This window comes from Ranitomeya imitator, chromosome 3, assembly GCF_032444005.1.
Source record: "Ranitomeya imitator isolate aRanImi1 chromosome 3, aRanImi1.pri, whole genome shotgun sequence".
Lineage (NCBI taxonomy): Eukaryota > Metazoa > Chordata > Amphibia > Anura > Dendrobatidae > Ranitomeya > Ranitomeya imitator.
The window spans coordinates 838,614,383-838,639,830 of NC_091284.1; the positions used below are offsets into that span (position 1 = coordinate 838,614,383).

A 25,448-nucleotide genomic window follows, 5' to 3' on the forward strand; every position below is an offset into this window, starting at 1 on the left:
GCATAGCGGCGTGCTCTGGCACAGATAAATTGAACAGTTGGCCCTTAGGAAACTTACTACCAGGAATCAAATTAATAGCACAATCGCAATCCCTATGAGGAGGTAGGGCACTGGATTTGGGCTCATCAAATACATCCCGGTAATCTGACAAAAACTCAGGGACTTCAGAAGGAGTGGAAGACGAAATTGACAGCAATGGAACATCACCATGTACCCCTTGACAACCCCAGCTGGACACAGTCATAGATTTCCAATCCAAAACTGGATTATAGACCTGTAGCCATGGCAACCCCAAAACGACCACATCATGCAGATTATGCAACACCAAAAAGCGAATATCCTCCTGATGTGCAGGAGCCATGCACATGGTCAATTGAGTCCAGTACTGAGGCTTATTCTTGGCCAAAGGCGTAGCATCAATTCCTCTCAATGGAATAGGATACTGCAAGGGCTCCAAGAAAAAACCACAGCGCCTGGCAAACTCCAAGTCCATCAAATTCAGGGCAGCGCCTGAATCCACAAATGCCATTACAGAATAGGACGACAAAGAGCAAATCAGAGTAACGGACAAAAGAAATTTAGACTGTACCGTACCAATGGTGGCAGACCTAGCGAACCGCTTAGTGTGCTTAGGACAATCGGAGATAGCATGAGTGGAATCACCACAGTAAAAACACAGCCCATTCCGACGTCTGTGTTCTTGCCATTCAGCTCTGGTCAAAGTCCTATCACATTGCATAGGCTCAGGCCTATGCTCAGAGAATACCGCCAAATGGTGCACAGCTTTGCGCTCACACAAGCGCCGATCGATCTGAATGGCCAAGGACATAGACTCATTCAGACCAGCAGGCGTGGGAAATCCCACCATAACATCCTTAAGGGCTTCAGAAAGACCCTTTCTGAAAATTGCCGCCAGGGCACACTCATTCCACTGAGTAAGCACAGACCACTTTCTAAACTTCTGACAATATACATCCGCTTCATCCTGACCCTGACGCAAAGCCAGCAAGATTTTCTCTGCCTGATCCACTGAATTTGGTTCATCATAAAGCAATCCAAGCGCCAGAAAAAAACGCATCTACATCACGCAATGCAGGATCTCCTGGTGCAAGGGAAAATGCCCAGTCTTGAGGGTCAACATGCAACAAAGAAATAATGATTTTTACTTGTTGAACGGGGTCACCAGAGGAGCGGGGTTTCAAAGCAAGAAACAGTTTACAATTATTTTTGAAATTCAGGAACTTAGATCTATCCCCAGAAAACAAATCAGGAATTGGAATTCTAGGCTCTAACATCGGATTCTGAACCACAAAATCTTGAATGTTTTGTACCCTTGCAGTGAGATGATCCACACAAGAGGACAGACCTTGAATGTCCATATCTACACCTGTGTCCTGAACCACCCAGAGGTTAAGGGGAAAAGAAAGACAAAACACGCTGCAGAGAAAAAAAAATGGTCTCAGAACTTCTCTTATCCCTCTATTGAGAATCATTAATACTTTTGGCCAGCTGTACTGTTATGGACCTGGTGGTTAGGAGCACCCGGAACGACCTGATGGGTAAGCTAACACAGAACAAGCTCTGGGAAGTGGGAGCTCTGCTGACCGCAACCCCTAATCCTATCACACACACTAGAAATAGCCGTGGAGCGTACCTAACACGACCTAGACGCCTCTTCACAGCCTAAGGGCTAACTAGCCCTAGAGATAGAAAATAAAGCCGACCTTGCCTCAGAGAAATTCCCCAAAGCTAAAGGAAGCCCCCCACATATATTGACTGTGAGTTAAGATGAAAGCCACAAACACAGAAATGAAACAGGTTTCAGCAAAGGGAGGCCAGACTAACTAAACAGACTGAGGATAGGAAAGGTATCTTTGCGGTCAGCACAAAAAGCTACAAAAAGACCACGCAGAGTGTGCAAAAAGACCTCCGCACCGACTCATGGTGCGGAGGTGCCACTCTGCATCCCAGAGCTTCCAGCTAGCAAGGCAAAATCATGATAGCCAGCTGGACAAGGAAACAATGAACAAATAATTAACTAGCAGGGACTTAGCTTCTGCTGGAGTAGACAGGTCACCAGAAAGATCCAAGACCGAACTGAACCAGTACAAGAACATTGACAGCTGGCATAGAGTATCGATCTGAGTGGAGTTAAATAGAGCAGCCAGCCAAAGAATAAACTAAATCACCTGTGGAAGGAACCTCAGAAGCAGCAGCTCCACTCACAGCCACCAGAGGGAGTCCATAGACAGAACTCGCCGAAGTACCATTCATGACCACAGGAGGGAGTTCGATAATAGAATTCACAACACAGTACCTGAGCTGAGGACACCCCCTGTCTCCCCCCATCCTCTGCCCCCAGTACCTGAGCTGAGGACACCCCCTGTCTCCCCATCCTCTGCCCCAGTACCTGAGCTGAGGATACCCCCTGTCTCCCCCCATCCTCTGCCCCCAATACCTGAGCTGAGGACACCCCGTTTCCCCATCCTCTGCCCCAAATACCTGAGCTGAGGACACCCCCTGTCTCCCCCATCCTCTGCCTCCAGTACCTGAGCTGAGGACACCCCCTGTCTCCCCCCATCCTCTGCCCCCAGTACCTGAGCTGAGGACACCCCCTGTCTCCCCATCCTCTGCCTCCAGTACCTGAGCTGAGGACACCCCCTGTCTCCCCCATCCTCTGCCCCCAATACCTGAGCTGAGGACAACCCCTGTCTCCCCCATCCTGTGCCCCCAGTACCTGAGCTGAGGACACCCTTTGTCTCCCCCATCCTCTGCCTCCAATACCTGAGCTGAGGACACCCCCTGTCTCCCCCATCCTGTACCCCCAGTACCTGAGCTGAGGACACCCCTTGTCTCGCCTGGAACCTCAGCCACATGAAGAGGTCATCGTCCTCCTTTGTCTGCTGCTTCAGCACCTCCTCATCTGTCAGGCGGATGAGCTCCACGAAGGCCTGCGGAGGAGACGTCACCAGCGTAAGACATGGCGTCACTCATGACTAGGTCAGCGCGAGTAGAATACGACACCTGGTGTTTGTCCGGCTGCAGTCGGTCCTCCATGGTCTGGCGAGCGATATTGGAGTAATACGCATAGGACAGGTCGTAGTCCACCGGGTAGCCGTCCACCCCCAGGTGATGCTTGTGCCCCAGGAATAGCAGAGAGAGGCGCTCGTTATTCTGCGCAGCAATGAGGATGAACTTCAGGGCCTGGAGAGGAGAAAAATCCACCATCACCTCTGGGGCCTTTATAAGTGTCGTCATCATGCACTACAGGCAGTGCATAGCAGCACAAGTACAGCACCAGTCAGAAGTCTGGACACCCCTGTGCATGTAGAGGACATTGGAATGTGCACATTGTAGATTCAGACTGAAGGCAGCAAAACCAGGAAGGAAAGAGGACACATATGGAAACAAGGAGTGTAGAGAATCGTGTAGCCCCATATTTCTGATGTGCCCCCTGTTACGCTGATGACGGCTTCATACCCCTTGTCTTCTCTCTGCAGCTTCATCAGGTTGTCAACTAAAATGACCCCAATATACAGGTTGCCTTATCAGGAGTTTATGTGTGGACTGACCGGTCTTCAGAAAGTGTTTGTACCCATTACGGGTGTTTTGCAGGGGCAGAGTTGGGGCGCCACTCCATATAGCTATTCCACTACAGTTCTAAGCCAGAATATGGCAAGAAACACTCAACTAAGAGAAGCCACAATACATCATTACTGTAACATGAAGGTTAGTCTGGAAAACTGCTAGAACTTTGACGATATCCTCAAGTGCAATCATGAAAACCATCAATTGCTGTGATGAAACTGGCTCAATGAATACCACCCCAGGAAGTGAATACCAAGAATGACATCTGCTGCAGAGGATAAGTTCATCAGTTACCGACCTCAGAACCCACAAGCTATCACCACCGCAGATAACAACCCTCATAAATTATGCACCAACATGAAGTAATAGTCATATCTCAACATCAGCTGTCCAGAAGAGACTGCGAGGAGCGGTCGTTATGGTGGAATTGCTGCAAAGAAGCCACCACTGAGGTCTGCAAACAAGAAGAAGCAGCAAATGACGATGACAAACAAGAAGAAGCCACTTCAGAGGTCTGCAAAAAAGAAGCCACAACTGAGGACCACAGGCAAGAAGAGACTTGTATGAACCGATCAACACAAGGACTGGAAATTAGATCTGTGGGAATCTGTGGTCTGATGAATCAGTTAGAGATTTTGGGTACTATCCACCATGTTTTTATGAGGTACGGAGAAGGTGAGTGGGTGGTTTCTACATGTACAGTGGTGAAGCATGGAGGGGCAGTGTGATGGTGGAGGCAGGAGGGAGCGCTTTACTGGTGAGTTATTACAAATATAAGGCCTATTTCCCACCACAGTGTTCTGCAGTGACCACCGGCCCACCTGGTCTGCATCTAGTCATCATTTGTGTTAAAACAGGACCATGACCCATAGCCTCCAGGAAAAGTTAGAACTGTGACCATGGAGGATGGAGGTTGCGTCAGAGGACATGGCCTCCACAATCATCAACCTCAACCCAATGAAGATGATTTGGACTCAAAGTGAAGGCAAAGCAGGGACAAGTGTCCAGGACCTCCGAGAACTTCTCCAGGATTGTAGGAGGCCCCCAGGTGATGATCTGATGAAGCTACGGAGAGAAGCTGAGGGGTGGGACGGGGGGGGGGGACACCAGGAGAAACCTGACAGGTGACACACAATCTGGCCTGAGTCACACGTTTCTTCGCTTCTTGTTTCTCCGTGTGTCCTTCCTTCCTGTGCACATTCCGATAAGAACAAGGAAACCATGGTGTGAACAGGTACGTTACTACCGTAGATGGGTCGTCCATGTGATACCTTAGATGTGTCCTTTGTCACCCCCAGGCCTGTGTGGCGCAGCACAGCCGCGGTGTATAGTGCAGGCTGATACCCCAGACATCCCGCCTGGAGCAGGAGAGGCAGAGAACGTCTCATCCTGGAGAAACCATCAGCAGCCTGGACCCTCTTGCGGTATATTCTGTACAGGGCTTGGCCAAAGAGCTGACGATTGAAGGTGATGATGTGGCCTGTAAGGTGAGCAGCAAGAGATTAGTCACTGTCGCCACCAGGGGCCAGAATAACAAGAGCTGGGGCTGATAAAGGTCAAACCCTGCTCCGGTCACTCAGCGGGGACCTCATGATTTACCACAACCTGATGATTATGCTTCTTCCATGGAGTAAGGTGGGGTTCCGTGAGACTGTGCACCGCCATATACTGAGCAAAGCAGACGATACTACATGGCACCACATATAAAACACCACTATAATGCGCCATATTACACTGCACGATGTTGGGGGAGCACGGGCGGAGGGTCCCGTTACCTGGCCCTCAATAATGGCCACCTGCCGTGTTATGCTGCCACTAGGGCCCTTCTCGGCACCGGCCGTGGGCCATGATCTCACCTGCTCCGCTCACCCTCCTCCTCAGCAGCTTGTCCATTAGGGTCCTGTGGGGCGGTGGAGGCGAGTCCCACCCCGAGCACTGAGCAGCAGGAGGCTGTGCGCCATGACGCCTCTGGTACTGATGATAGGTGTCAGCGCAGGTTCCTGTGGTGGAAGATGACACTGTATATACTGGAGATTGCCTCCAATGCAGCACAGACTTGTTTTATCTGCTGTACTGTAGACTGCCTTCCCATGTGACACAAACTTGTTTTACCTTCCCAATAACTGCACATGAAATCGTAATGTAGAACAATTAGGGGAAAGGAGCATTTATTGCATAGTCAGAGGAAGATTTGTCCCATTAGGGACCCCCCACATTAGTCAGAGGAAGACTTGTCCCATCAGGGACCCCGCATTAGTCAGAGGAAGACTTTTCCCATTAGGGACCCCCGCATTAGTCAGAGGAAGATTTGTCCCATTAGGGACCCCCCGCATTAGTCAGAGGAAGACTTGTCCCATCAGGGACCCCCCGCATTAGTCAGAGGAAGACTTGTCCCATCAGGGACCCCCGCATTAGTCAGAGGAAGACTTGTCCCATCAGGGACCCCCGCATTAGTCAGAGGAAGACTTGTCCCATTAGGGACCCCCCGAATTAGTCAGAGGAAGACTTGTCCCATCAGGGACCCCCCGCATTAGTCAGAGGAAGACTTGTCCCATCAGGGACCCCCGCATTAGTCAGAGGAAGACTTGTCCCATCAGGGACCCCGCATTAGTCAGAGGAAGACTTTTCCCATTAGGGACCCCCCACATTAGTCAGAGGAAGACTTTTCCCATTAGGGACCCCGCATTAGTCAGAGGAAGACTTGTCCCATCAGGGACCCCCGCATTAGTCAGAGGAAGACTTGTCCCATCAGGGACCCCGCATTAGTCAGAGGAAGACTTTTCCCATTAGGGACCCCCCACATTAGTCAGAGGAAGACTTGTCCCATCAGGGACCCCACATTAGTCAGAGGAAGACTTTTCCCATCAGGGACCCCCCGCATTAGTCAGAGGAAGACTTGTCCCATCAGGGACCCCCGCATTAGTCAGAGGAAGATTTGTCCCATCAGGGACCCCGCATTAGTCAGAGGAAGACTTTTCCCATTAGGGACCCCCGCATTAGTCAGAGGAAGATTTGTCCCATTAGGGACCCCCCACATTAGTCAGAGGAAGACTTGTCCAATCAGGGACCCCCGCATTAGTCAGAGGAAGACTTGTCCCATCAGGGACCCCGCATTAGTCAGAGGAAGACTTGTCCCACCAGGGACCCCCGCATTAGTCAGAGGAAGACTTGTCCCATCAGGGACCCCGCATTAGTCAGAGGAAGACTTGTCCCATCAGGGACCCCCGCATTAGTCAGAGGAAGATTTGTCCCATCAGGGACCCCCGCATTAGTCAGAGGAAGACTTGTCCCATCAGGGACCCCGCATTAGTCAGAGGAAGATTTGTCCCATCAGGGACCCCCGCATTAGTCAGAGGAAGACTTTTCCCATCAGGGACCCCGCATTAGTCAGAGGAAGACTTTTCCCATCAGGGACCCCCCGCATTAGTCAGAGGAAGACTTTTCCCATCAAGGGACCCCGCACTAGTCAGAGGAAGACTTGTCCCCTCAGGGACATCCCGCATTAGTCAGAGGAAGATTTGTCCCATCAAGGGACCCCACATTAGTCAGAGGAAGACTTGTCCCATCAGGGACCCCCCGCATTGGTCAGAGGAAGATTTGTCCCATCAAGGGACCCCGCATTAGTCAGAGGAAGACTTGTCCCCTCAGGGACCCCCACATTGGTCAGAGGAAGATTTGTCCCATCAGGGACCCCCCGCATTAGTCAGAGGAAGACTTGTCCCATTAGGGACCCCGCATTAGTCAGAGGAAGATTTGTCCCATCAGGGACCCCCGCATTAGTCAGAGGAAGACTTGTCCCATCAGGGACCCCCCGCATTAGTCAGAGGAAGACTTTTCCCATCAGGGACCCCACATTAGTCAGAGGAAGACTTGTCCCATCAGGGACCCCCCGCATTGGTCAGAGGAAGACTTGTCCCATTAGGGACCCCCCGCATTAGTCAGAGGAAGACTTGTCCCATCAGGGACCCCCCGCATTAGTCAGAGGAAGACTTGTCCCATTAGGGACCCCGCATTAGTCAGAGGAAGACTTGTCCCATTAGGGACCCCGCATTAGTCAGAGGAAGACTTGTCCCATCAGCGACCCCCGCATTAGTCAGAGGAAGACTTGTCCAATCAGCGACCCCAGCATTAGTCAGAGGAAGACTTGTCCCATCAGGGACCTCAGCATTGGTCAGAGGAAGACTTATCCCATCAGGGACCCCCCGCATTAGTCAGAGGAAGACTTGTCCCATCAGCGACCCCAGCATTAGTCAGAGGAAGACTTGTCCCATCAGGGACCTCAGCATTGGTCAGAGGAAGACTTGTCCCATCAGGGACCTCAGCATTGGTCAGAGGAAGACTTGTCCCATTAGGGACCCCGCATTAGTCAGAGGAAGACTTGTCCCATCAGCGACCCCAGCATTAGTCAGAGGAAGACTTGTCCCATCAAGGACCTCAGCATTGGTCAGAGGAAGACTTGTCCCATCAGGGACCTCAGCATTGGTCAGAGGAAGACTTGTCCCATCAGGGACCTCAGCATTGGTCAGAGATGTGACTGCACCTGTTGTTCTCTGCTGCGATAGAAAATGCCAGAATCTGATGGAACTTTCCTCCTTGAAGGCCTCGCACTTCTGGAACCATTGATGAAGCTCGAGACGATGGACGAGCCGAGGAGGGGGTGACTGAGGAAGAACAGAAAACTCATCAGCAGGCAGCGCGGAGACGGGAGGCCAGGACTGGCCCTGGGTCAGGCCGGACCTGGCAGAGTTCTGTACGAGGGAGGGGTGACGTTACCCTGTGGACGGGCACAATGCGGTGCCGGTAGTAAACGCTTGGCCCATAGAATCCGCTCATCCCCGGCACATACTTAGAGCCGCCCAGATAGAAATGTCCAGCCGCGTCCAAGAGCAAAACCGCGGCCGAGAATCTGGAGGGGAAGGAGGAAGACACCCAGGAAATGAAAGAGTTAATCTAGGGGTCACATCCAGAGCTGCATTCACAGTTCTGCAAATATCTCGCTCTCAGGCAGAAGTGCATTGTGGAAATTCAGTCATCAGTGACCCAGATAAAGCTCAGCAGCCAGCTCCAGCTCTGGAGGTGACTGGAGGACAAAGGTGTTCTATGGAGCGCGGCCGTTACCTGAATGTGGTCTCATCGACCGTATCTCCACATGTGACCGTCAGATTCCCCTAGAAAGAAAAATCACAGAAGTATCACTCTCATCATCCCAGCCAAAGCTACCACCCTCATCATCACAGCCAAAAAGGCTTTTTAAGTTTGGAGAGGATTAAGGCGAATATTACACACCCTTTAGCGGTAGCTATTGTTCTTGACCGCTGCACATTCCTGTCATCAAAACATCTTTGCCAGATGCCTGGGCACTGGTAGAAAAGCATGAATATTGGGAGCGGTATAATTCCCATAGTGATGGAACAGACATGTTTTACTTCAGGGTTAATCGGGGAAGAATATGCATCTTTTCTCATAACTGTAACCCCTGCCTATAAGCCCCAAATTCATAGTGGCCAGATAATTGACAACAGCCATCTCTGGGGAAAGATAAAATCCAGATAGAAAATATGGCGGCAATTTCGGATTTCTGTGATCACCAGGATTTAAAGTTATTGCATAAGTTGGGGATTTCATAAAATTCTGACGGGCTGAGGACATCCCACAACCCGACCCATGTGAGGTCATCACGGGAGGGGGGTGTAACTCAGGTTCCTGTAGAGAGATACACATATTTTATGTATGAATCCCATTCGCTGAACGTCTCCAATCGAAGCGCTCTTCTTCGTCAAGCTGACTCATCTTTGTGATCGGTGAAGTAGGTTTCCTCCATTATTCCTTTTTATTTCATGCAATTGTATATTCTGTATTGTTTTGTCTCCTTTGAAAAATCTTTTGTATATTTTTTATAAACACTGCCTATTTGGATTAAATATAAAATTTAATAAAATGTCCAAGGGATAGGCAGCATTCACCGTTCCTTACCATGGACCCGTAGAAGTGCACGCAGCGCGAAACAGCTGTAGTCCAATTGTTGTCCTTGCACATTCATTCCACTGCTGTGTTTTAACCGCTGTTAATAAAGGACTGCGTTAGGAACAGTGAGTGTTGCCTTTCTCTTATACTTGGGACGTTTTGTTGCACTGCCTTCTCTGGTAGCACCCAAGTTCCTTTTTTCACCGGACTTCCAAATCAGCAAGTTACACCAATACCAAAGCCTTGGTTCTGGTGCCTGGCTCACTCACTCCCTATCCATAAAATGTAATAGTTCTGTTCCTTTTGTTCTGTAACCCGCACCCTGAAGCCATATTCTAGCAGAAACCAGGTGTCCAGTCAGCCTGAATATAAAAATCGACTTGTGATGGCAGCGAGTAGTCTGCAGTTATGGTGGAGTTTGCAGTGACTGTATCTGGGGTATATACATATATCCCATGCGTTGGAATAGTAGGTGTATATACCACACACTCACTGCTAGTTTCCCAATAACCGGCCTAGTAGTGGAAGCAGCTGCGGTCTCCTCGGCCAATCGTGTAATGGTCCGGACGTTAGGGGGCAGCAGAGAGCTCTTTGACACAAAGATCACAGCGGGTGGTTCTGCGTGACCTTCCCGGGCTGCAATATCTTGACACTCATTATCACAGCCAAAACTACCACCCTCATCATCACGGCAACCACTTTCATCATCATCATCATCATATCAGACATGATGTAACAGCAGAATAGTGAGTGCAGCTCTGGAGGTGACTGGAGCATAAGACACGATGTAACAGCAGTATAGTGAGCACAGCTCTTGAGGTGATTATGCACGGCACACACAGTATTTATATATACAGTATGTATAATATTTACCCACCAGTGAGATCTCCAGTGTCAGCTGGATCTGGCACCACTGGTTCAGCGGCAAGGGCTTGTGGCTGAGGAACGCCTGCGCCTCCCTGGAGATGAGCTCCACCTGCACATGTAGATGACCTGGAGAAGAAGACACAGACATGGAAGCTGCAGTCTGATGAGTCCGTGTCGTAGAGAAAAAAATAGATATAAAATCCATACAAACGTTACCCTCACATTGAACATATGGGATTAATTATAATTGGGGAAGTGAGAAAGAGCTTGTCAGGAAATAGAAAGAACGAAGTTCTGACTACCTCAATTACACATACAGAGCTCTCAGCTGCAGTTTTCTCTGCCTGCCAACACAAGGCTGGAATTCTGAGCTTCTCTTTCTCCCTCTGCCTGTGTGTGTAATTGAAGCGATGGCCGGGGGACCACCACGGTGCAGGAAGACTACTTTACACAAGATGAGGTGCAAACAACAAAGGGTAGATTTATTGGAAGGCAAGGAATGAAGTGAATGAGGAAGATGCAAACAGGGGTTACAAGATTTATATTCTTTAGCTTGTCCGTAAAATAGCACGATGCTCCAACTGTTACAGACTCAATATATGTCACACCAGTAAATGCAAACAATAAACAAAGAATGATGCTACTCCACGTATAGCCTCCCTGGCATTAACTAAGCAGGCCTCACGGCTGCCATGTTTTGGCTATTGAAGCCTACACTAGGCCCTGACATGTGCACAAAACAGGAACAAACTCACGGTGATGTTGGGGACTCAGATCCAGTCCCCAGGGGGCCCCCAGCAGTCTAGTATGGTGGTGCGCACGGCTTTCTGTCAGCTCCGTGAAACGTGGTCTTCTCCTTGCTTCTGGGTCCAGGAGGTGCTCCTGGAAACTGTAAATCCCTTTCTCGGTATCTTCGTGGCTCCTCGAACTAATACAGGACAGTCACCCTCACTGCACCCGGAAAAGTCTGTGAAATCTCACAAGTCCACTCCGTTACAGGCTGGGGGGGTCCTCTCTTGCAGCTATATCAGGACACAGTTCTCCTCTCTTGCAGTTATAAGCACAAAGTTCTCTCTGCAGCAGCCTCAGCTCACACACACTGTTCAGGCTCCACCCCTGCCATCTGCACAGTCCAGTTCATTCACACAGTATATCCCAGGGGAGAAGCAGAACATTCCATCCTGCCAGACAAGGGGGTGCAGTCTCTTAAAGTAACAGCGTGTTCCTTACGGTCCATAACAGCACCACCCTCCTACATAATTCTAAACCCCTCATTTCTCCCCCTCAAGAATTTATATGACTCCGTGCTGCGGCAGACAGGTCTCCCTACATTACTCATTCCCCCCTCCCATCTGATACTGGTTAAAACTGGTACATAAAGCATGGGCTGCAAGGAGCGGGTTTCTCTGTAAGCGAGTCGTGTAACTATGCCGTGTTTACACTTAAAAGAATGCCCCTGATGTGGTGCACATCCTGATCATTGTGTCCTTCGTATACGAGGTTCATATAGCGAGCTAGTGACAGCTGATGTTTCGGGGAGAACATGGCCTTATTACATAGTCGCCTTTTTCCTTTATTTCAATGGGGGATCACCGATTGTTTAAAATCACTGCTTATGCAAAGAAAAGGGTAGTACAATGTCCCGTTTAGCTACAGCTGGCTGTTCAGTGTGTGCATTGGTTTCCCAGGAAATTCTTGTCATGATGTTTTGTCCAAGAGTCATTGGTGGCGCAGTGTAAGAAACAGGCACAGCGGCGCCTGAGCAGTGTGTGTGATGCGGCTCAGACACCGCTGTGCCTGCTTCTTACACTGCGCCACCAATGACTCTCGAACAAAACACCAGGACAAGAATTTCCTGGGAAACCAATGCACACACTGAACAGCCAGCTGTAGCTAAACGGGACATTGAGCTACCCTTTTCTTTGCATAAGCAGTGATTTTACCCAATCGGTGATCCCCCATTGTAATAAAGGAAAAAGGCGACTATGTGATAAAGGCCAAGTTCTCCCCGAAACATCAGCTGTCACTATACACTTCACCGTTTAAATAATAAAAACATTCACCTAAAGCAAAAAAACTTTCCATATTATGTGTGCAGTGACTCTATAATTGAACTTGTGTTTACGGGACTATTGGCCCCTTTTCACTGGCACCATATAATCACACTGTATTGTCGAGTGTTAACCATCAAATACTATACATATAGGGAGATAGGCATAAAAATGGTTGCCATAACTGTAAGAAAAGGGGCGGATTCAGCCTCTAAGTAAGGTCACCACAGGGGGAGTGGCTTGGTTTTAGGCTAGGGAATAAGTGAGTGAAGCAGGAGTCTTCGCGTGTTTTTTTGTCCGGGGTCTAGCTGCTATACAGATGTGTGATGCATCTTGATGTGTCCCCTCCTCCACAGCACATGGTCAGCCATGAGATAAGATGATATAACAAAATGTAAGTGTTTTTTCAACTTTAAACCCATTTTGTTTGTAATTGTACTGTACATACCATAATTGTCTTCTTTATAATATATTTTTATACTTCTGTAAACACTGCCTACCTTTTTTGGAGTAAAATATAAAATTACTAGCTTTATCTCTCCTTGCTCTATAACGAACTGTCATGTCCTCTGAAGTGAATTACACCACTAATCTGGGTTGGCTCCGGACCCGTTATTAATTAAGAAATCAGAGCTGGTGGCAGCGGATTTGTCCTATGCGTTTGGGAGGCTTTGTATCAACGGCGGCGTTGATAATTATTGTCCCCTCCTGAGTGGGAGTAGGTATTTTGCCCTTGCTGCAATGTGCCCATTAGCCAGTACAAAGTAAGGCAGCCTTTCTGGCGACTAATTATCCTAGGTGTAGTACTCTTTCTGACCTGAGGGTAAGGGGGGCGCCAGAGAACTGCCAGTTCCAAACCGGAACTGGGAAGAGGGATATAGATAAAACCCCTTCAGAAAGAACCAGCAGCAACCAAACAACCCCAGTTCATGACAAATTGGTGTGAGTGGTGGGGATGATAAAGGTATCCTCCACGTGAATGGTTACATATGGGTGACAGCACGGTGGGATTCCTGACAGAGTTGATACTTCAACCTCCATTGAAGTAGGACCTTCTGCCATGAACAGGTAATTACAGTGGAAATCTGCTCTGAGAACCAGACACCAAGCCTAGTATTCATATTCCTCTGTTCACTGGTCTCAGACACTCCGCAGGTTTAGTGTCTTTCTTTCGTTATTCCTTTTTATTTTATGTGATTATATATATTATGTATTGTTTTTCCCCCCAACACTGCCTGCCTTTCTGAATAAAATATCTAAAAATAATATCTCTGTTCCTCTTGCTCTGTAAACCGCACCTCTGAAGCCATACACTACCTGTAACCAGCGTCCAATAAACCGGTATAAATGATTGGCGGTGGCAGCTAGTATTTCCTTTTGTTGTTAGAGATAGCAGTGACAGTATCGCGGTATATATATATATTCCATTTGTTAGTATCGGAGGTGTATATATATCATATGCTCACTATGAGGTCCCCAATAACCGGTCTATTAGTGGGTGCAGCCGTGGCCTCATCCATCACTTGTCACTTAATTGCATTATTGTCCTGACGATTGGAAGCAGCAGAGTCACGTCTCCCTGACAAATTGGTGGCAGTGGTGGGGTTTCAACAATTCCCCCGGCTGTTATCCTTGACAGTCAGTGTTCATGGGAACCTTTGTGTTGGGCCCTGTGATCTGGGGCCCCTCATTACTGGGCTGTGCTAGCGCTGACATCTGTAGGATTGGTGTCAACGATGTCTGCCAGTTTTATTTGCCACAAATATCTCCGGTCGTAAACCAGACAGGAACACAAAGAACTTCCTGATAGTAAATCACATCCTGCTCGACCGCAAACTTTATATTGGAAAGATCCCAGGAACTCAGCACAGCAGCACAGAGTGTTTTAGGAGAGGAATCATTTGGGTTAAAAGATCAGGATCACACGCTGCAGGGACACCTGTCTGATCAGGAGCGCACGCTGCAGATACACCTGTCTGATCAGGAGCATACACTGCAGATACACCTGTCTGATCAGGAGCACACACTGCAGATACACCTGTCAGATCAGGAGCATACACTGCAGATACACCTGTCTGATCAGGATTACACACTGCAGATACACCTGTCAGATCAGGAGCGCACGCTGCAGATACACCTGTCTGATCAGGATTACACACTGCAGATACACCTGTCTGATCAGGAGCGCACGCTGCAGATACACCTGTCTGATCAGGAGCACACACTGCAGATACACCTGTCAGATCAGGAGCGCACGCTGCAGATACACCTGTCTGATCAGGAGCATACACTGCAGATACACCTGTCTGATCAGGAGCACACACTGCAGATACACCTGTCTGATCAGGAGCACACACTGCAGATACACCTGTCTGATCAGGAGCATACACTGCAGATACACCTGTCTGATCAGGAGCGCACGCTGCAGATACACCTGTCTGATCAGGAGCATACACTGCAGATACACCTGTCTGATCAGGAGCACACACTGCAGATACACCTGTCTGATCAGGAGCACACACTGCAGATACACCTGTCTGATCAGGAGCACACACTGCAGATACACCTGTCTGATCCGGAGCACACACTGCAGATACACCTGTCTGATCAGGAGCATACACTGCAGATACACCTGTCAGATCAGGAGCATACACTGCAGATACACCTGTCTGATCAGGAGCACACACTGCAGATACACCTGTCTGATCAGGAGCATACACTGCAGATACACCTGTCTGATCAGGAGCACACACTGCAGATACACCTGTCTGATCAGGAGCACACACTGCAGATACACCTGTCTGATCAGGAGCACACACTGCAGATACACCTGTCTGATCAGGAGCACACACTGCAGATACACCTGTCTGATCAGGAGCACACGCTGCAGATACACCTGTCTGATCAGGAGCGCACGCTGCAGATACACCTGTCTGATCAGGAGCGCACGCTGCAGATACACCTGTCTGATCAGGAGCATACACTGCAGATACACCTGTCAGATCAGGAGCGCACGCTGCAGATACACCTGTCTGATCAGGAGCGCACACTGCAGATACACCTGTCTGATCAGGAGCGCACACTGCAGATACACCTGTCTGATCAGGAGCATACACTGCAGATACACCTGTCTGATCAGGAGCACACACTGCAGATACACCTGTCTGATCAGGAGCACACACTGCAGATACACCTGTCTGATCAGGAGCACACGCTGCAGATACACCTGTCTGATCAGGAGCGCACGCTGCAGATACACCTGTCTGATCAGGAGCGCACGCTGCAGATACACCTGTCTGATCAGGAGAGCACACTGCAGATACACCTGTCTGATCAGGAGCGCACACTGCAGATACACCTGTCTGATCAGGAGCATACACTGCAGATACACCTGTCTGATCAGGAGCGCACGCTGCAGATACACCTGTCTGATCAGGAGCGCACGCTGCAGATACACCTGTCTGATCAGGAGCGCACGCTGCAGATACACCTGTCTGATCAGGAGCGCACGCTGCAGATACACCTGTCTGATCAGGAGCACACACTGCAGATACACCTGTCTGATCAGGAGCATACACTGCAGATACACCTGTCTGATCAGGAGCGCACGCTGCAGGGACACCTGTCTGATCAGGAGCATACACTGCAGATACACCTGTCTGATCAGGAGCATACACTGCAGATACACCTGTCTGATCAGGAGCGCACGCTGCAGGGACACCTGTCTGATCAGGAGCATACACTGCAGATACACCTGTCTGATCAGGAGCACACACTGCAGATACACCTGTCTGATCCGGAGCACACACTGCAGATACACCTGTCTGATCAGGAGCACACACTGCAGATACACCTGTCTGATCAGGAGCATACACTGCAGATACACCTGTCTGATCAGGAGCGCACACTGCAGATACACCTGTCAGATCAGGAGCATACACTGCAGATACACCTGTCTGATCAGGAGCACACACTGCAGATACACCTGTCTGATCAGGAGCGCACACTGCAGATACACCTGTCAGATCAGGAGCATACACTGCAGATACACCTGTCTGATCAGGAGCACACACTGCAGATACACCTGTCTGATCAGGAGCACACGCTGCAGATACACCTGTCTGATCAGGAGCGCACGCTGCAGATACACCTGTCTGATCAGGAGCATACACTGCAGATACACCTGTCTGATCAGGAGCATACACTGCAGATACACCTGTCTGATCCGGAGCACACACTGCAGATACACCTGTCTGATCAGGAGCACACACTGCAGATACACCTGTCTGATCAGGAGCACACACTGCAGATACACCTGTCTGATCAGGAGCATACACTGCAGATACACCTGTCTGATCAGGAGCGCACGCTGCAGATACACCTGTCTGATCAGGAGCACACACTGCAGATACACCTGTCTGATCAGGAGCACACACTGCAGATACACCTGTCTGATCCGGAGCACACACTGCAGATACACCTGTCTGATCAGGAGCACACACTGCAGATACACCTGTCTGATCAGGAGCACACACTGCAGATACACCTGTCTGATCAGGAGCACACGCTGCAGATACACCTGTCTGATCAGGAGCACACGCTGCAGATACACCTGTCTGATCAGGAGCGCACGCTGCAGATACACCTGTCTGATCAGGAGCATACGCTGCAGATACACCTGTCTGATCCGGAGCACACACTGCAGATACACCTGTCTGATCAGGAGCACACACTGCAGATACACCTGTCTGATCAGGAGCATACACTGCAGATACACCTGTCTGATCAGGAGCACACGCTGCAGATACACCTGTCTGATCAGGAGCGCACGCTGCAGATACACGTGTCTGATCAGGAGCGCACGCTGCAGATACACCTGTCTGATCAGGAGCGCATGCTGCAGATACACCTGTCTGATCAGGAGCACACACTGCAGATACACCTGTCTGATCAGGAGCACACACTGCAGATACACCTGTCTGATCAGGAGCATACACTGCAGATACACCTGTCTGATCAGGATTACACACTGCAGATACACCTGTCTGATCAGGAGCGCACGCTGCAGATACACCTGTCTGATCAGGAGCGCACGCTGCAGATACACCTGTCTGATCCGGAGCGCACGCTGCAGATACACCTGTCTGATCAGGAGCATACACTGCAGATACACCTGTCTGATCAGGAGCACACGCTGCAGATACACCTGTCTGATCAGGATTACACACTGCAGATACACCTGTCTGATCAGGAGCACACACTGCAGATACACCTGTCTGATCAGGAGCACACACTGCAGATACACCTGTCTGATCAGGATTACACACTGCAGATACACCTGTCTGATCAGGAGCACACACTGCAGATACACCTGTCTGATCAGGAGCACACACTGCAGATACACCTGTCTGATCAGGAGCACACACTGCAGATACACCTGTCTGATCAGGAGCATACACTGCAGATACACCTGTCTGATCAGGATTACACACTGCAGATACACCTGTCTGATCAGGAGCGCACGCTGCAGATACACCTGTCTGATCAGGAGCGCACGCTGCAGATACACCTGTCTGATCAGGAGCATACACTGCAGATACACCTGTCTGATCAGGAGCACACGCTGCAGATACACCTGTCTGATCAGGAGCGCACGCTGCAGATACACCTGTCTGATCAGGAGCATACGCTGCAGATACACCTGTCTGATCCGGAGCACACACTGCAGATACACCTGTCTGATCCGGAGCACACACTGCAGATACACCTGTCTGATCAGGAGCACACACTGCAGATACACCTGTCTGATCAGGAGCGCACGCTGCAGATACACCTGTCTGATCAGGAGCGCACACTGCAGATACACCTGTCTGATCAGGAGCACACACTGCAGATACACCTGTCTGATCAGGAGCGCATGATGCAGATACACCTGTCTGATCAGGAGCATACACTGCAGATACACCTGTCTGATCAGGAGCGCACACTGCAGATACACCTGTCTGATCAGGAGCACACACTGCAGATACACCTGTCTGATCAGGAGCACACACTGCAGATACACCTGTCTGATCAGGAGCGCACGCTGCAGATACACCTGTCTGATCAGGAGCATACACTGCAGATACACCTGTCTGATCAGGAGCACACACTGCAGATACACCTGTCTGATCAGGAGCGCACGCTGCAGATACACCTGTCTGATCAGGAGCGCACACTGCAGATACACCTGTCTGATCAGGAGCACACACTGCAGATACACCTGTCTGATCAGGAGCACACACTGCAGATACACCTGTCTGATCAGGATTACACACTGCAGATACACCTGTCTGATCAGGAGCACACACTGCAGATACACCTGTCTGATCAGGAGCACACACTGCAGATACACCTGTCTGATCAGGAGCACACACTGCAGATACACCTGTCTGATCAGGAGCGCACGCTGCAGATACACCTGTCTGATCAGGAGCATACACTGCAGATACACCTGTCTGATCAGGAGCACACACTGCAGATACACCTGTCTGATCAGGAGCGCATGATGCAGATACACCTGTCTGATCAGGAGCATACACTGCAGATACACCTGTCTGATCAGGAGCACACACTGCAGATACACCTGTCTGATCCGGAGCACACACTGCAGATACACCTGTCTGATCAGGAGCATACACTGCAGATACACCTGTCTGATCAGGAGCACACACTGCAGATACACCTGTCTGATCAGGAGCACACACTGCAGATACACCTGTCTGATCAGGAGCACACGCTGCAGATACACCTGTCTGATCAGGAGCGCACGCTGCAGATACACCTGTCTGATCAGGAGCACACACTGCAGATACACCTGTCTGATCAGGAGCATACACTGCAGATACACCTGTCTGATCAGGAGCACACGCTGCAGATACACCTGTCTGATCAGGAGCGCACGCTGCAGATACACCTGTCTGATCAGGATTACACACTGCAGATACACCTGTCTGATCAGGAGCACACACTGCAGATACACCTGTCTGATCAGGAGCGCATGCTGCAGATACACCTGTCTGATCAGGAGCGCATGCTGCAGATACACCTGTCTGATCAGGAGCACACGCTGCAGATACACCTGTCTGATCAGGAGCGCACGCTGCAGATACACCTGTCTGATCAGGAGCGCACGCTGCAGATACACCTGTCTGATCAGGAGCACACGCTGCAGATACACCTGTCTGATCAGGAGCGCACGCTGCAGATACACCTGTCTGATCAGGAGCACGCTGCAGGGACACCTGTCTGATCAGGAGCACACGCTGCAGATACACCTGTCTGATCAGGAGCGCACGCTGCAGATACACCTGTCTGATCAGGAGCGCACGTTGCAGATACACCTGTCTGATCAGGATTACACACTGCAGATACACCTGTCTGATCAGGAGCGCACACTGCAGATACACCTGTCTGATCAGGATTACACACTGCAGATACACCTGTCTGATCAGGAGCGCACACTGCAGATACTCCTGTCTGATCAGGAGCGCACGCTGCAGATACACCTGTCTGATCAGGAGTGCACGCTGCAGATACACCTGTCTGATCAGGAGCGCACGCTGCAGATACACCTGTCTGATCAGGAGCGCACACTGCAGATACACCTGTCTGATCAGGAGCATACACTGCAGATACACCTGTCAGATCAGGAGCATACACTGCAGATACACCTGTCTGATCAGGAGCGCACGCTGCAGATACACCTGTCTGATCAGGAGCGCACGCTGCAGATACACCTGTCTGATCAGGAGCGCACGCTGCAGATACACCTGTCTGATCAGGAGCGCACGCTGCAGATACACCTGTCTGATCAGGAGCGCACGCTGCAGATACACCTGTCTGATCAGGAGCGCACGCTGCAGATACACCTGTCTGATCAGGAGCGCACGCTGCAGATACACCTGTCTGATCAGGAGCGCACGCTGCAGATACACCTGTCTGATCAGGAGCACACTGCAGATACACCTGTCTGATCAGGAGCGCACACTGCAGATACACCTGTCTGATCAGGAGCACACGCTGCAGATACACCTGTCTGATCAGGAGCGCACGCTGCAGATACACCTGTCTGATCAGGAGCGCACGCTGCAGATACACCTGTCTGATCGGGAGCGCACGCTGCAGATACACCTGTCTGATCAGGAGCGCACGCTGCAGATACACCTGTCTGATCAGGAGCGCACGCTGCAGATACACCTGTCTGATCAGGAGCGCACACTGCAGATACACCTGTCTGATCAGGAGCACACGCTGCAGATACACCTGTCTGATCAGGAGCGCACGCTGCAGATACACCTGTCTGATCAGGAGTGCATGCTACAGATACACCTGTCTGATCAGGGGCGCACACTGCAGATACACCTGTCTGATCAGGAGCACACGCTGCAGATACACCTGTCTGATCAGGAGCGCACGCTGCAGATACACCTGTCTGATCAGGATTACACGCTGCAGATACACCTGTCTGATCAGGAGCGCACGCTGCAGATACACCTGTCTGATCAGGAGCGCATGCTGCAGATACACCTGTCTGATCAGGAGCGCACGCTGCAGATACACCTGTCTGATCAGGAGCGCACACTGGAGGGACACCTGTCATCAATGGGCTAACCATGGTCGGAGGACAAGGTAACTTTTGCTGCAGTAGAATCTCCAGTGATCAGTAAAATATTTAGAATTGAGAGTCCTCGGTGGTTGATACCTATTAATGGGTAACTGAGAAGATGGTAACAAATTGCAGCTTTCGAGACTACACAGGTCTCTTCATCAGGCAAAGACACAGTGGTCAGTAAGGCACAGGTCACAGTCATGGAGGCCAGATCCACCCATCTCCCTCCACATACATCTGCTCCATCCTCCACACTGCGCCTCTCCGCACCCTTACCTGTCTTCGTCATCAGCAATGCAGGAGTCATGTATTCATGCTTCATGTCCAGATGGTAGAAAACCCCGCAGAACGTGGACAGACACCATTGTGTGACGTAGATCCAGAAGTGGAACGTACAACTATGGAGAGCAGAGACATCAGGTGAGATAAAATCCCTTACGACACCTTAGTACACCCAGAGGCGGACTGGGCCGGGTGGCAGTACACCTCCTGAAATGCCGCAGAGCCCAGCTGGTTCACATTTCTGTTTGTGCAGCTTTGAATGGACCTGACCCACGCTATATCTCCTGAACTGCCGGTAACTATTGTTATTTATTATACTGTGTGCACTTAGTCTGCCTTTTGATTTTTGGACATGGTTTAGACTAATGAATTATTATGGCCCGGTGTTCCTGAGGGATATGATGGACGATTGAATATACTTGGCATGATATATTATTGTGATTTACGGCTGGATAAATATTGATACCTCCTAGGCACTGGTTTAGGTCCTAGCGTGGCCATGTTTTTGCACTTTACCTATGTGACAAATTTTGTGTGACTATTCCCCCTTATCCTTGTTTTCTGTGTTTTAATAATAAAATGTATACTTTTATACTAAGATAGACCTGAGTATCATCTGTTCTGTAGTTATGGATATGTGTTTGTGATGATGGGTCACAATAGTCCGATGTATTTATACACATGATTGTGTGGACCTAATTGGGGTTAAGCATTGTAACATGTGTTGCTGTTATATAAGGCTGTATTATCTGTCTATGCACCATGTATTATGTAGAAATCTGCTCCATTTTATGGCTTCTCACCGAGGAGACACTTCCTGTCGCTGCCTCTGCAATTCCAGTACTCGGTCATGGTGTGGATTCAGCACTCTAATTACTCCATAACTCCCACCGCTGCTGGCGAACATGAAGGGCAGAAACTGGATGACCTCTACAGAGAGAAGACACCAAACATATAGTGAGGTTGACCTCCACAGATAGAAGACAACAAACATAAGGTGAGGATGACCTCTACAGAGAGAAGACTTCATACTCAAGGTGAGGAGCCCTCTACAGCGAAAAGACACCAAACACAAGGTGATTACAGCCTCCAGAGAGAAGAAACCAAGAACAAGTTGAAGACAACCTCCACAGAGAGAAGACACCAAGCACAAGGTGAGGACGACCTCTACAAAGAAGAGACACCAAACACAAGCTGAGGATGATCTCCATCGAGAAGAAACACCAAACACAAGATGTGGACAACCTCTACAGAGAGGAGAAGACGTCAACATAATGCGAGGACAACCGCTATAGAGAGGAGGCACCCAACACAAGGTGTGGACACCTGCTACAGAGAGGATACAAATCAAAAGCTGAGGGCAAACTCCACAAAGTGGAGACACCAAGCACAAGATGAGGATGACCACTACAGAGAGAAGACACCAAACATATAGTGAGGTTGACCTCCACAGAGAGAAGACAGCAAACACAAGGTGAAGATGACCCCTACAGAGAAGAGACACCAAATGCAAGCTGAGGATGATCTCCACAGAGAAGAGACACCAAACACAAGGTGTGGACACCTGCTACACAGAGGACACAAATCAAAAGGTGAGGACAAACTCCACAAAGTGGACAACTCCACAAAGTGGAGGCACCAAGCACAAGGTGAGGATGACCACTACAGAGAAAAACACCAAACACAAGGCTAGGCCAACCACGAGAGAGCAGAAAACAAGAAACATAATGTGAGAACAACCGCTACAGAGAGGAGACAGCAAACATACAGTGACGATACAAATCAAAAAGGTGAGGACAACCTCCACAAAATGGAGACACCAAGCACAAGGTAAGGATGACCTCTACAGAGAGAAGACACTAAATACAAGTTGAGGACGACTTCTACAGCGAGGAGAAAACACCAAACACGAGGTGAGGACAATTACCACAGAAAGGAGACACCAATCACAAGGTGAAGAAGACCTCCAGAGAGGAGGCACCAAATACAAGGTGAAAACGACCTCTACAAAGCGAAGACACCAAACACAAGGTAAAGACAACCGCCATAGTCGAGGTGACACCATGCCCAAGCTGAGGATCACCTCTACAGAGAAGAGAAGACACCAATGACAAGGTGATTACAGCCTCCAGAGAGAAGACACCAAGAACAAGTTGAAGACCACCTCCACAGAGAGAAGACACCGAGCACAAGCTGAGGACGACCTCTACAGAGAGGAGAAGACACCAATGACAAGGTGAAGATGAGCTCCATCACATCCAAACTTCTTTCATGCAACTTGGTATTTCAGTTCTTCACCATTGTGAAGATGCTTGCAGTCAGTGGATAGTACACCAGAGATTCTATACAGTCCACCACATACAGAGTTTCACAGGTTCATCCAGACACAGGATAAACGGGTTCAGATGTTCATATCTCCATTGAGGATGTGATACTTTGTATCTGGGATCTGATGGAACGTGGCTTCTCCTGTAAATTGCAGACACACTGGGGTCTGACCCCTGAAAGCTTTTGTACCCAATTCTTTAGAGATTCCAAGATTACTATGCTGCCCCACTATATAGAGAATAGTATGTGCCCATCACCTCCACCTCGGGGGCTTCTCTCTCCTTCATCTACATCTCTACATCCATAGACATTAATATGGAGAAAGTATGTGCCCCCCACATCCACCTTCGGGGGCTTCACTGTCCTCATCTACATCCATAGACATTAATATGGAGAAAGTATGTGCCCCCCACATCCACCTCCGGGGTCTAATCTGATCTCCATCTCCATACATGTATTATACGATCTGATTAGTCACAGCAATCTCTTCACACAGTAATAGGGTATGCTGTCACAGATTAGGACCACCCATTTGACAACTACACACTCTAACATATCTCATTCAGCTCATCTCCTCCTTCTAGTTAACATTCTCCTGACAGACTGCATTTTCAAAATCACAACATTTCCTTTAAATGTTGCTTTTTTTTCCAATAAAAGAAAGGAAGTTGATGCCCTCACCCAAAAAATTGAACCCTCATCCAAGAACCATTGGAGGAGCATGGGAAATGTATGGAACCATCCATATATATGAGGTCAACGTCATCATCATCCCTCACCTTCCTCCACTGGACATTGCATTATTTTATCCATTGTGAGATTCCATAAAAGATCCTGGTCCCAAAGGAGAGTCTTCTGGTGGTCTTTGTAAGGCCGGCTATATAGAGGTAAGGGCTTCATTCGGTGAGATGTTTTCACCACCGTTTTGCTGTATGAATGACTGTCCGGCTTGTCAAAGTCAACAGGATAATCTGAGATCCATGCTCTCAGCAGTACGTCTGTCACCTGAACAGGCTGTCTCAAGAAATAGTCTTCTTTGTAGACCATCTGGTCCGGAAAGTCTACCTTGATTTGTCGGCTTGATTCGGTTTCATTTGGGCTACAAGTCCAGCGTTTTTTAAATATACCAACCAGGGTCCGAGAGAGAGAAGAGGCTAAAATGTCAATGTGGACAACCTGGTTCCTCTCACAGTGATAGAAAACTACCAGCACTGGACTCTTGGAAATCTTCTCTGGTGGGTTGATGAAGTCGATGAAGGATGGCCGGCCAATGGTCCCTGTCTGAGATGTGATCATCTGCATCCAACAACACTGAAAGCAAAAGAAAGTATTCGATTTTATACATACATCACAAATATCAATACCACAAAAACCAGACTCATATTTAAATAGTGCGCCAAATGTGACACAATTAATTACATATTACTCCAAAAACATTGTATCTCAAAAAGGAGGACAAATGGAGTTTGTGGCGTTCAGTGCAAAGCATAGCTCAATTCACAGTAACTAACTTAGTAATGGTAAGATGAGGACTTGCTGGTTGAGCTCAGAGTGTCACATTACAATGCTGTAGGCAAAAAGTACCATCAGTCATTATACTATTCCTATGCCTATACTAATGCCCAGGGGTGCATGGTTTGTGGTCAAGAGCCCAAGGTTCAAAACCAATCTGATATTACAATCATCAAAGGTCCCCCAAGTTCATTTGTATAATACAC

At 49.3% G+C, this 25,448-nt stretch overlaps 1 protein-coding gene across 3 annotated transcripts in view; it reads right to left on the bottom strand.

Moving 5' to 3' along the window:
• LOC138671411 (protein sel-1 homolog 3-like) overlaps nt 1-25,448 on the bottom strand; it is a 564,245-nt gene that overhangs the window by 391,173 nt on the left and 147,624 nt on the right. For all 3 annotated transcript variants that reach the window (XM_069759567.1, XM_069759569.1, XM_069759568.1), the window contains exons 2-12: nt 24,510-25,041; nt 22,206-22,332; nt 21,397-21,518; nt 10,430-10,545; nt 8,707-8,756; nt 8,362-8,494; nt 8,129-8,249; nt 5,445-5,588; nt 4,860-5,068; nt 3,025-3,204; nt 2,832-2,951 (exon numbers count right to left, since the gene is read on the bottom strand). In XM_069759567.1, coding sequence (XP_069615668.1) covers nt 2,832-2,951; nt 3,025-3,204; nt 4,860-5,068; nt 5,445-5,588; nt 8,129-8,249; nt 8,362-8,494; nt 8,707-8,756; nt 10,430-10,545; nt 21,397-21,518; nt 22,206-22,332; nt 24,510-25,041 — 1,854 coding nt within the window. The remainder of the gene's footprint in view (nt 1-2,831; nt 2,952-3,024; nt 3,205-4,859; nt 5,069-5,444; nt 5,589-8,128; nt 8,250-8,361; nt 8,495-8,706; nt 8,757-10,429; nt 10,546-21,396; nt 21,519-22,205; nt 22,333-24,509; nt 25,042-25,448) is intronic.